This window comes from Ochotona princeps, chromosome 8, assembly GCF_030435755.1.
Source record: "Ochotona princeps isolate mOchPri1 chromosome 8, mOchPri1.hap1, whole genome shotgun sequence".
Taxonomy (NCBI): Eukaryota; Metazoa; Chordata; class Mammalia; order Lagomorpha; family Ochotonidae; genus Ochotona; species Ochotona princeps.
The window spans coordinates 10,178,204-10,190,458 of NC_080839.1; the positions used below are offsets into that span (position 1 = coordinate 10,178,204).

A 12,255-nucleotide genomic window follows, 5' to 3' on the forward strand; every position below is an offset into this window, starting at 1 on the left:
AAAAAGTATCTTTGAGGAATGGAAAGAAGATCATAATGTTGTGAAATCAGAAAAACAGAATTTGTTGCTAACAGGCCCTAAAAGAAAAATAAGGAAATTTTTTTTTGACCGGAAAGGAATTGATAAATGAAAGAATCTCTGAAATAGTATTTAATAAGGAAAAAAGATGACATATATGATGTAGAGAAAAGAATATGAATAAATGCAACCTGTTTATTAAATGTGATTCTTAATATATGGAGAACATATTTAAGATGATTATTAATGGACAGTGAAGAGACATAGGGAAAGGAAGGAGTATAATCACGGACTGGTAAAATGTAGGTTGTGATATGTTATATATAGTATAAAGTAATACTTCAGGAAGCCATTTCAAAAGATACAGAAAGTGATTTTAAAAAATCGTAAGAGAAATGGATTTCTAAAAGTTGTTCCTAAAAACTACAAGAAGACAGGAAAAGACAGAAGAAAACAGAACAAAGAAGGAAATCAAGCTTTGTCATACATAAATCCATAAAACATAATCTAAATGCACCCATTGAAAGACACCGATTGACACAGAGGAGCTGTAAAATTTCAGATATGGTGAATACAGTTTAGTTGAAAGATTGAAAGGCACATTGACTTAAAATGAAGCAATAAAAATGTCCATTTGGAGAGGACATGATCTAGAAAATTGTGTGAAAGCTTCAATACAAAAACTAGTTTACAAATGAGTTGAATAAGATCACTGGGTAAACATTGTATTCTTTTAGATACATATGCAATCAAAATTTTATATAAGCAGCGTTTATGGCTATTGAAATAGAGCATGAAATACCTTGTAAATATAACAGATACAAGCTTATACTCTGAAAGCTGAAACCACTGAAGAGTAACACAAAAGAAGAAAGAATCATGGTCATAAATTGGAGAAAACAGAAAACATAGAAAGCATATAGATTTGAGATTTGGTACGTTATCCATCATAATTCCAGCAAAAAGAGTTTGAAAAAGAAGAAAATGAAAAGAGTAACTTTCTGATCTCAGCACTTACTGTATGTAATTACAGAAGTTAAGACTGGAGAAGTCAGAGTCCTATACAAAGGCCAAATGCTTTTTTTCTCCCGAGTAGTAGACACAACTCATGGGGTGGTGGGGAAGAGGTCTTCTTAATAACTGGTAATGGAGTAATTGGATATCTTAGCAGCTAAAAGGTAAACATCTACTAACAAATCATGCCTCTGTCAAATTGTGTACACTTTTGAAGGTAACAATGGAGAAAACTTTCAGGACAACAGACTTTGTGAAGAGAACTCAACCATGAAGAAGTCTTATACAAAAGGCATGATTCATAAAAGGAAAAATTGGTAATTTAAACATTTTCAGAATTCATTTCTGTTGATTCGCAGAAATGCCTAATAAGGTGATGAAAAGACAAACTACAAACCACATATATGCTGAAAAAATTGCATTATTTTATACGAAGGACTTTCAAAATTGAACAGTGCAGTCCAATGAAAACATTAACAATGGAGCCTGGTGCAACAGCTCAATGGCTTCATCTTCACCTTGCCAGCACCAGGATCCCATATGGGTGCCAGTTAGTGTCCCAGCTGCTCCACTTTCAATCCAGCTCCTTGTTTGTGGCCTAGCAAAGCAGTAGAGGATGACCCAAAACCTTGGGACCCTGCACCCATGTGGAAGACCTGGAAAAGGCTACTGACTGCTGGCTTCGAATTGGCTCAGCTCTGGTTGCAGTCATTTGGGGAGCGAACCAATGGATGGAAGCTCTTTCTCTCTGTCTTGTCTTCTCTCTGTAAATCTGACCTTCCTTTCCAATAAAAATAAATACATCCTAAAAAAAAATGGCAAGACACATAGAAGATGTCGTATAGAAGACTGCATGTTTAATATAAAAGATATGATCTGCAAGCATCAGGGAAATGCATATTAAGGTCACAATGAAATAGCAATACAGTTGAATAAGAATCACTGAAATAAAAATTGACAACAGTACCAAATATTGGCAAGAAGACAAGAAACTGGAATTCCCATACATTCCTGGTGGGAATGGGAAACTAAATAAGCCACTCTGAAAAGTAGTTTCTCTGTTGTTTTGGTAAAACTAATCAGATTTACCCTAAGCACTCCTGGGTGTTTATTCCAGAGAAATTGAGACTAGTCGGAGCTATTAAGTAATCTATGCACAGTCATATACAGCGTTTTAATTTGTTATAATCCCAAACAGGAAAAACCAAGGGTTTTCCATGTCAGAGAATGAGTGAACTGCAGTAACCCATACCAAGGGGATATCAGCAAGACAGAACGAACTGTTGGTCTATGTAACAGCCTGGATCTCAAGGGCATTGTGCTGAATAAAAAAAGTCAGTCTCATACTATAGGATTTATCTTTTTATTTATTATTTTTTATTCGAAAGTCAAATTTATAGAGAGGAGAGACAGAAAGATCTTCATCTGCTGGTTCACTTCATAAGTGGCAGCAATGGCCAGAGCTGAGCTGATCTGAAGCCAGGAGCCAGGAGCCAGGAACTTCTTCCAGGCCTCTCACATGGGTACAGGGTCCCAAGGCTTTGGGGCATCCTTGACTGCTTTCCAGGCTACAAGCAGGGAGCTGGATGGGAAGTAGGCAGCTGGGACATGAATCACCAGCCATGTGGGATGCTGGCACATGCAAGGCGAGGATTTAGCCACTAGGCTACTGTGCAGGGCCTCATACTGTAGGATTTTATTTACATATTCTCAAAGTGACAAAATTATACAGATTCATGATTATTAAGAGTTGAGAATGGGAAGGTAGAGGCTATAATTTGTAGGGGTAGTAAGAGAGTGATCTTTGTTGATGGAGCAGTTTCTCTAGCTGGTAGGTCAATCTGTATAGGTGAGAAAATGGCATAGAAAAATATGTACACTTTGCAATTATAGTGCAATAGCTATGCTATATTTAAAGTGCAATTATTCATTTGCATTTGAGAATTTATTAAAAAGTTTTTTTTGAAAAAATCATTTTTGGGACCCCAAAATGGTTAAACTACACTTGAATGCGCCTGGATCCCATATGGGTGCCGGTTCTAATCCCAGTGGCCCCACTTCCCATCCAGCTCCCTGCTTGTGGCCTGGGAAAGCAGTCGACGACAGCCCAAAGCTTTGGGACCCTGCACCTGCGTTGGAGACCCAGGGGAAGCTTCTGGCTCCTGGCTCCGGATTGGCTCAGCTCCAGCCATTGCCCCATTTGGGAAGTGAACCAGCAGACAGAAGATCTTCCTGTCTCTCGTACTCTCTGTGTATCTGTCTTTCCAATAAAAATAAATACATCTTAAAAACCATTATTTTGGGGCACTTACTGCCTGCCAGAAATTTTACTTGAGCTTTTATAATCTGTACGATTTTGGAAATTTTCTCTCCATTTAGCAAGTGAGACTCAATAGTTTCTCATTGGCTTTTTTGAAGTCAAATGAATCTCAAAGGATCCAAAAGACAGTAGATTGCCCAAGGTCACATAACTGGTAAAGATGTGCAATAAAATTTAAGTCCAACTTACTAAAATCCAAAGCCCACATTCTGTTTTTGTAGACAACTTTGTATAAATTGCTTGGAGCTGAGTAAAGGTGAATTTGATGTCAGAGGTGAAGGGAGTGTTGATTTACTGATTCATTATTTGTTTATGTAACAATAATTATGTGCAAGATGTGTAATAAAGGATTTAGATTTTAGACATTGATAGATGAGAGGTTTGATTCCTTAAGTTGCTTAGAATTTATTGCAGGGATAGGGAAATGAACAAATGATTTAAAATTTAATTCATGCATTCATTCATTTGAAAGGCAGAGTGATGGGGAGAGATAGTGATCTTCCATCCTCTGGTTTGCTTCCTAAATGGTAGCAAAATCTAGATATGCACCCTGCAGAAGCTAGAGCAAGGATCTCCATTTTAATCTCCCACATGGGTGGCAGAGGCCTAAACACTTCTCTTCCAGTACATTAGCAATGAACTTGATCAAGCAGAATAACTAGGACTAGAACTGGCCTTCTGATATGGCTGATGAAGTTGCTAGTCATGGTTTAACCTACAGTACACCACACCACACTGGCCCCTGAACAAAATTGATTTTAATGCCGTCTTACACAATATGCCGGGATTAATCTATGTAACAAGCTATGGTAGCATGTACGAGGGTGCTTCAAAAAGCTTATGGAACATGGGATTAAAAATTATTTTATTTTTGTGTATAAAGTTTTAAAATCTGTGCATAGTTTTTCATAATATGCGTTGTCCATGAACTCTTTGAAGACCTCTTGTGTGAATAGGAGAAGTGCTTAACCTTTCTTGGTATAGTAGTATATTAACAAACATTATTAGTGTCTTTCTTTGCTGAGAATCGTGACATGTTAGAAACTAAAAACCAAAACAAAAAAAGTACATAGATAAATTGTAATTTATTTTTTTCATGCTGCAACCTGTCGTTTGTTAGGCTAGGGGAAAACAGAGAGACTTAGTGAAACCATGGGATGAGAGTAACAGATCATTGCACACAGTTGCTGAACAAGTTACTAGTGTTGGGCTGCAGATTCAGCTTTTAACGAATTGGAAACAGAGGCAAAAAGGATATATCAGGCAGTTGATACTCATTAGGGTGAAATACGGATATGTAAAGGAAGTATTTTTAGAGAGGTGGTTATGGTGCAGTGGGTTAAGTTTATGTTTTGGGATGTCTGACTCTCGTGTTGGCTCAGATCCCTGTGCTTCTGGTTCAGCTTCCTGTGTCTGTGTCCTAGGAGTCAGCAGGGGACAGTTCAGGTTCTTGGGTCCCTGCTATCCAAGTGTGAGACCCAGATGGAGTTCTGACTCCTGGCTTTGACTATCCAACCCTGGCTGTTGTAGATATTTAGGGAATGAACCAGCAGATGGAACATATCTTTCTCTCGCTTTTCAAGTGGATTAAAATACATAAACATTTAAATACAAACCAACAAACCAACCAAAATAAGTATTTTTCCGAAACTGACGTCTGAATTAATTTTTTTTCCACGAGGAGTCTGATAAAGAGAGTTCTGGATATACAATCTGCAACACTTAAATAATTTCCCCAAAATAAGTTTATAAATGAGTTTAACTTGTTTTCCATAGTGTGACTGGAGGTTAGATAAATAATTGGAATGGTGAGAAGTTAGTCTGGACAGGCTAATCGGGCTGGGGTCACAGATAACATTTTAAAGATCTTATTCTTGGGCTGGCATGATGGCTCAGTGGCTAAATCCTTGTTTGTGTCAATATCCCACATGGATGCCAGTTTGTGTCCTGGCTGCTCCACTTCCCATCCGGCTCCCAGCTTGTGACCTGGGAAAGCAGTCAAGGATGGCCCAAAGCCTTGGGACCCTGTATCTGTGTGGGAGACCCAAAAGTTCTTGGCTTTAGATCAGCTCAGCTCTGGCCATTGCAACCACTTGGGGAGTGAATCAGTGGACGGAAGATCTTTCTGTTTCTCCTCCTTTCTATAAATCTGCCTTTCCAGTAAAAAATAAGTAAATCTTTAAAAAAAATAAAAAAGAAAATCTTATTCTTAGAATGATAGTAAACTATGACATTAAAAAGGAGTGACCTCAAATTTTAGAAGCTTTTTCAGCCCTGTATGAGAGGAGACCAAAAGACAAGTGAGTTGAAGTATTCCTGCAATTCAAGATAGTTTTGGTAAAAGACTCTACCAATGAAATAGCACATTTGTAGACTCCCTTTTTCTTTTTAAAAATGTGTTCAAATTCCTCATTTTGTAGTTTTGATAATTCTTACCTCTAAATTGGTAAGTTAGCGTGCCATACAAAATGCTGAAGAAAGAATTGAATTAAATTACTTCTACCAGGCTTCTTGGTGTGTGTTTATTTTTCATGAAAAATTGCATTTTAGTGTATTTAGTTAAAAGAAATTTATGACCTTTACTTAGAATATTCTTGATATACTACCAAATTATGAATAAATTTTATATTTTTGAAGAAAACATTGATTTTGGTGGTTTGGAGGAAGATATGTTTATGATTATTTGAAAAGGACAAGAACATTGTTAGAACTGAGATCAGGGATTTAGGCATTTGTGATACTTCAAGACGGAGACTTTCTTTGCTATCTTCTTCAAGGTACTAAAGAGTACTTAAAACTTTGCTAACTGTACAATGAAAAATACTGTGGAAAAATATTTGTGCTACCACTCACCCTCATAGCTATTTCTGTGATCATACTTAATATGTTACATTAGATTTTCCTCAAGAAAACAAATTCTCTGAGAGCAGCTACCAAAGCTAACTTTGAAATTTAATGTAGTTCTTGATGTAATGATTACTTTGTAGGTCTAATGTGTTTTTTTTCCTTTAAAGGCATTTGAATACCTTCGTGATAGAAAAGGCCCCTTTCTTCATCCGTTGATGGTTTGATAGTGGGCTGGGAAGGAAAGCTGTGGTCTTCCACATTAGTCAGCAAATACTTGATTGATTTGGTATTTAGCTTAGTCAAGTAAGTTACTAATATGTTCAAATGGACTTTTCTAAAGAATTAACATTTTGATAACTACAATTAGAAATTAAATCTTAAGGAACTCTTAGTGAGTTATTAAAATTTAAGACCAAGATTATTTAATTTAAGATAAAAATCTTTGGTCATTTTTCTAATAGTTTGGTTAGAAATCAATAGTAACTTATGTTTATAAAAATCATAAATTACATTGAAAGATAAAAACATCAAAATTTAAAATGCATTTAAAAATATGTTGATATGCTACAAAATTGAGAATGTACATAGGGTGTGTGGTTAAGTGTGCTTGTCAGAGAAGCAAGTCTTCCTGACTCCAGTGACCTAGTTGCTCTCATCAAAAGGAAACAAAGGGATTCTTTTAATGTGATTATTTTCTTTCTTATTACAACAGATTGAAGATCTCAAACAGAAAAATCATGACTTGGAAGAATATGTTAGGAAACTCTTGGATAGTAAGAAGGTGGTAAGCAGTCAAGTAGACGACTTAACCAACCACAATGAGCACCTTTGTAAAGAATTGATTAAAATTGACCAACTAGCAGAGCAACTAGAAAAAGAGAAAAATTTTGTGGTGGATATTGCCGACAAGGAACTTGAAGAAGCAAAGGTACTAGATTTATGATTGTGGTTTTAATTCTGCTTTAAATGTCATGTAATTATTAAATACAATGGAAAAAGTTGTTTTTATATAATCTGGAAGTTTTTCAGATTTTCGAAGGATTGAATTATGGTATTTATCATATTTTTCTTTCTTTTAAGCATTTGTGTCAAAAGATTTCCCAAGGCTCAGAGCCTTGGTTCATGGCCACTCAGCTTCCTTACTTGAAGCAAGAGTCTGCCGCAGTGATTGGTTTGCCACTTGGGGGACACATATTCCCTGTCAGAGCCCTGGTTCATCTGATTCCAGTTTGATTTCCTGCTCATCCAGTCGTGAAAGGAAGCAAATGATGAATCAAGCCACTCATATAGTAGACCTGAATAAGATCCAGGCTTCTGGCTTCAGCCTTATCCAGCCCTGCCTGTTGTGGGCATCTGGGAGGTGAACCAGTGGCTGGAAAATATTTTTCTTGTACTTTTTCTCTAACTCTTGTTCTCTCTCTTGTTCTGTTCCTTTCAGGTAGATGAAAATATTTTTTAAGAGTGCTGGTGTCAGCTGGAGGGTGGTTGGCTCATGGGGTATGAGGGTTGGGGCTTGCAGGGATCCAGGGATAGTGCCGTCAGGGTGTGCAGAGACTTAGGGACTCACGTCTAGGCAGGCAGTGTGAGCCCGGAGATTTCCTCAGGTGTTTGGTCCTGGGTAGCATCCGGGTGGGAAGTGGAAAAACTCAGGTTAGCATGCTGCCTGGTGTGCTGGTGACCAAGCTTGGGGATCTTTGAATAGGTCTGGATATTGGGTGTGTGGAGGGATGTAGTCCCAAGCCAGCACATGTGGCACAAACCAGAAGGTTGGGCTGGGGAACCTATATGCTCCTATGTACAGGGACTGTGGATTGATCAGGGAGAGGGACAGGGTGATGAGGGTGAGGGAGGACCGCTCTGGGGGTGTGTTGCAGGTGAGGAATGACTTCTGAGGGACTTCCATAGACAAGGCCGCTGTACTTACAGGTAAGCGAGGAGGCAGAGACCGGGAGGTTTAGAGGGGAGAGGCCAGAGGATCTCTATACTGATGCACCAGCCCATTTGGAAGACCTGAGTTAGTAAGCATGGACCACAACTGACCACTACTCACTGGTGCACACTAAAGCTAGGGCAGGCTCCTGCTTCTCAGGGCTAGATCACAGTACCTGCCAGTGAGTGTCAGAACAGGGAATAGGTCACATTAGACTGGGCCATGACACTAACCGTCACACAAGAGAACCAGGTCTGGGGGCAGATTCTGTGGGGGATATGTGATCTCACTGCTATGATTAGCTTAAGAGCTGGGGGAAGGGCCCAGCGGCGTGGCCTAGTGGTGAAAGTCCTCGCCTTAAATGCGCCGGGATCCCATATGGGCGCCGGTTCTAATCCCGGCAGCTCCACTTCTCGTCCAGCTCCCTGCTTGTGGCCTGGGAAAGAAGTCGAGGACGGCCCAAAGCTTTGGGACCCTGCACCCACGTGGGAGACCTGGAAGAGGTTCCAGGTTCCCGGCTTCAGATCGGCGCGCACCGGCTGTTGCAGCTCACTTGGGGAGTGAATCATCGGACGAAAGATCTTCCTCTGTGTCTCTCCTCCTCTGTGTATATCCGTCTTTGTAATGAAAATAAATAAATCTTTAAAAAAAAACAGAGCTGGGGGATGTGATGGGCAGAGCTAGGCGTGACCATGGAACTCACAGACAACACTCATGAGTACCTAGAACCAGGATGGGATGCAGGACAGGCTGCATCGTGCTGCAGTACCAGCCAGTTCACATTAAGGCTGCGACTGGGGGCTGGCTGGGCTGGGTTAGGCTGCAACACCCACTGGTAGATGCTGAGGTGAGGCAGGGCATGCTTTTAGACTGCACCACAGCACTCACTCACACACGAGACTCAGGCAGTGGGTTGTGGACCTGGTAGGGGTCTACAGGGAGGCTCCCCTGCTGGGCCACTGCTCGCACTGGTGAGTGTGAGAACTGGGATGGGTGCATACCATTCTGGGTAGTGCTACAATATCTGTTGGCCTATATGTGAGCTGGGTTGGTTGAGAGTCAGGCTGGGCTAACCAACAATTCCCACTGGTGCACGCATGAGCTAGAGTAAGTGCAGGCTGGTTGGGCTTTGTTGCAGCATCAGCTGGCAAGTCTCCTGACTGGGGACAAATCCTGTCAATTTTGACTGCAGATCCACCTGAAGAGTGCAAGATCTGAGACTGGGAGTGGGCCTGGTAGGGAAACAGTGGGCACCTCTCCAATGGGCTGCAACTTCCACTGGTGAGTGTGAGAACCAGAGGGGTGAAAGTGTGATAGGCTAGACAGGCGGTGGCAGCTGCTGACATGAGTATGGGCTGGATAGTAGGGTTGGTTGGGTTGAGCTGCGTTTTAACACCTACTGGCCTGTATGACAGCTGAATGGAATGTGGAACAGATTGGAACAGTCTGCTGTACATACTGGCAATCACAGGAACCAGGACTGAGGGTGGGCCTAATGGGAGTTATGGGATTGCTCCAACTAGGCTGCAGTTCTCACTGATGTACCTGAGGGCCAAGTGTGTTGTGGGCAGGATTGGGCTGGGCCATAGCATCCACTGGTTTATGTAAGAGATGGGGCTGGAGACAGAACTGACCCAGCCATTGTGGCTACTAGTGTGCACATAGACTGATGTGGGGAATAGACAGAGCTGGACCTTGTCAGTTCTGGGATCACTCAGAGAAGGTTTCTTTGGGGATGCCCTCACCTGAACCGCTGGACTCAGAACTCCCACCTTGGAGATAATTGCAGGATCTGTGATCTGACGATGGAGTTTGTGTGTCAGAACTGGGTCTCCTCAGTGGTTGGATGGAGTAGTGGACAGCACACCTAGTTGCACATGGAGGATATGGCAATCCCTTGGAGCCTGTAGAGGACATCTAGTAGCATGACAGAAGGCGGGCAGAACAAGTTGGTCAGCTACCCCAGCCAAACATTGACAGCATATATCTGGATGAATGGAGACTCTAAGGTGGACTGTGTCAGCCAAGGGACCTTGGAATTCCTCATCCTTGGATTGGCAAGATAAACAGCATTTCAAAACTATTGAACTATTGAAACCAGTTGAGCGGAACCCTCGGAGCATGTTCCACACCAGGGACCCCGGGATGATGTTGGGTTGTTGTTCCCCATCCCTGGGTACTGCGGTGGTTGGGAGGTTGGATGCGGCTTCTTTCATATCTCCTCCCTTCTCCCAGATATAGGAAGAAGAATAAAGACAATGTGGAAACAATGATCTCACCACTTTCCCCTAACCTCGACCCTTCCCACCCTGATCAACTATGTAAACATTATAAAATTTTTGAAAAAGAGATTTATTTGCTTACTTCTTTGAAAGACAGAGGGAAAAACAGAAAAATATTGTAAAATCTGGTTTACTTTCCAAATGACTGCAATAGCCAGGGCTCAGCCAGGCTGAATCCAGGAGCCAGGAACTTCATTCAGATCTCCCATGTAGGTGCAGGGGTCCTCTGCTTTCCCAAGTGCATTAACAGGGAGCTGGATAGGGAGTGGAGCAGGGATCAAAAAGGCACCCAGATAGGATGTAGGTGATGCCAATTGTGGATTTATTTGCACTGGTGCTCAAAAATGAACTTTAATAAAATATGTGCAGAATTCCTCTGTCACGTCTCAAGTGATATTTACATGCAAAATAAATGCATTTATTTCCATTTTGTTTTTACATACAACAGTTTATTCCATATATGTAGGAAATATACATATAATATAAATGTGTATTATATACCCATGTTACACCAAGATTTGAAATTTCTATGTAGTAAAATTTGCCAGTCATTTGCTTACTCTGAGTTTTCATGTCTACTTAGGAAGGCTTCATCACCCCAGTAACTAAAAAAAAGTTCCTTAACTCTTACTGTTTTTTATGTATTTGATAGGACGGAAATACAGAGATACAGAGGAGATAGATCTTCATCTGTAGAAGTGTCGGAACTCAGACTCAAACTCCAACGTAGAATGCAGATTTCGCATGCAGCAAATTAACACTTTGCTGAATGCCTGGCCCTTTTAATTTTTAATACTTTGGGCATTTCGTTTTGTTCCAGTGTGAGGTAGAATTAATTGGTCTTCCCACAGTGATTTGAACTAGCATTTAAACAGGTGCATTTGTGGACTGTTAAGTTTCGTTTATCCATTTTGGTTTCATTTATTCATTTTGGTTTTGTTTATCCATTTTGTCTTTTCAATACCAATAACACAGTCTCTTAGTTTCTTTGCTTTTATATCTCGATAAAAATTTTTTTCTTGATTTTTAGTAGTCTGCCACAAAACCTAGAAACTGCAAATTCAAACCAATTACAACATGGTTTTAAGGCTGGTGTTGTTACGTAGTGGATTAAGCCACCACTTACAACACTAGCATTTTATTCTGGAATCCTAGCTCTTCCCCTCTGATCCACTAACAGGTCTGGGAAATTAGTAGATGATTGCCTGAATTTCTGGGCTTCTGATACCAATGTGGGATACAAATATGTTTTGACCTTTTGGAAAGTGAACTATCAAATGGAAAATGTTTGTCTCTCTCTTCCTGCCTTTTCTTTCTTTTCCTATTTACATTTTTATTTAAAGAAGAACAAATTTAATATGATTCATAGATCTAATTCTTTTTTATTCATTTTTCATTATTTTATAATGCAGTTCCATAGGCTCTAGGATTTCCCTTATCTTCTCCCCAAATCCCCTACCCTCTCTGGCTGATTTCCCTCATGTCATAACAGTAGTATAGTCCTTCATAAACAGTCATAAGTCCATCATTCTTCTATATCAGTGTATGCTGACATTGTAGATATGGATAATGGCAGAGAGACCAGCATCCTATTGTCAAAATACATTTAATAGTTTCATTGGGAGTCCATATTTGATCTGGAAGTAGAGATGCATACTGCATTGTATCCTCACATAATACATACTAGATATGATAATCTCCATTACACAATTATTATACATCTGCTTAAATGAAAAGCCACAAAACAAAATTCAACAACAAAATTGAATTTTCAATGCTGCAAAGTTAAATAACATGCTACTGAATGATTAATGAGTTGCTGAAGAAATGAGAAAAAATCAAGA

General features: G+C 40.1%; 1 protein-coding gene across 9 annotated transcripts in view; it reads left to right on the forward strand.

The window, feature by feature from the left end:
- Window positions 1-12,255, forward strand: part of TSGA10 (testis specific 10) — a 130,010-nt gene that overhangs the window by 14,717 nt on the left and 103,038 nt on the right. For 5 of the 9 annotated variants that reach the window (XR_009245926.1, XR_001168404.3, XM_058667535.1 and 2 more), the window contains exon 3: window positions 6,912-7,127. Coding sequence is in view for 1 of the 9 variants with exons in the window: in XM_012929526.2 (XP_012784980.2) it covers window positions 6,912-7,127 (216 nt within the window). In the remaining 8 variants the exon portion in view is untranslated. Of the gene's footprint in view, window positions 1-6,366; window positions 6,503-6,911; window positions 7,128-12,255 lie in introns of all 9 variants that reach the window. The other 4 variants (XM_058667539.1, XM_058667536.1, XM_058667537.1 and 1 more) reach the window with 1 other exon arrangement.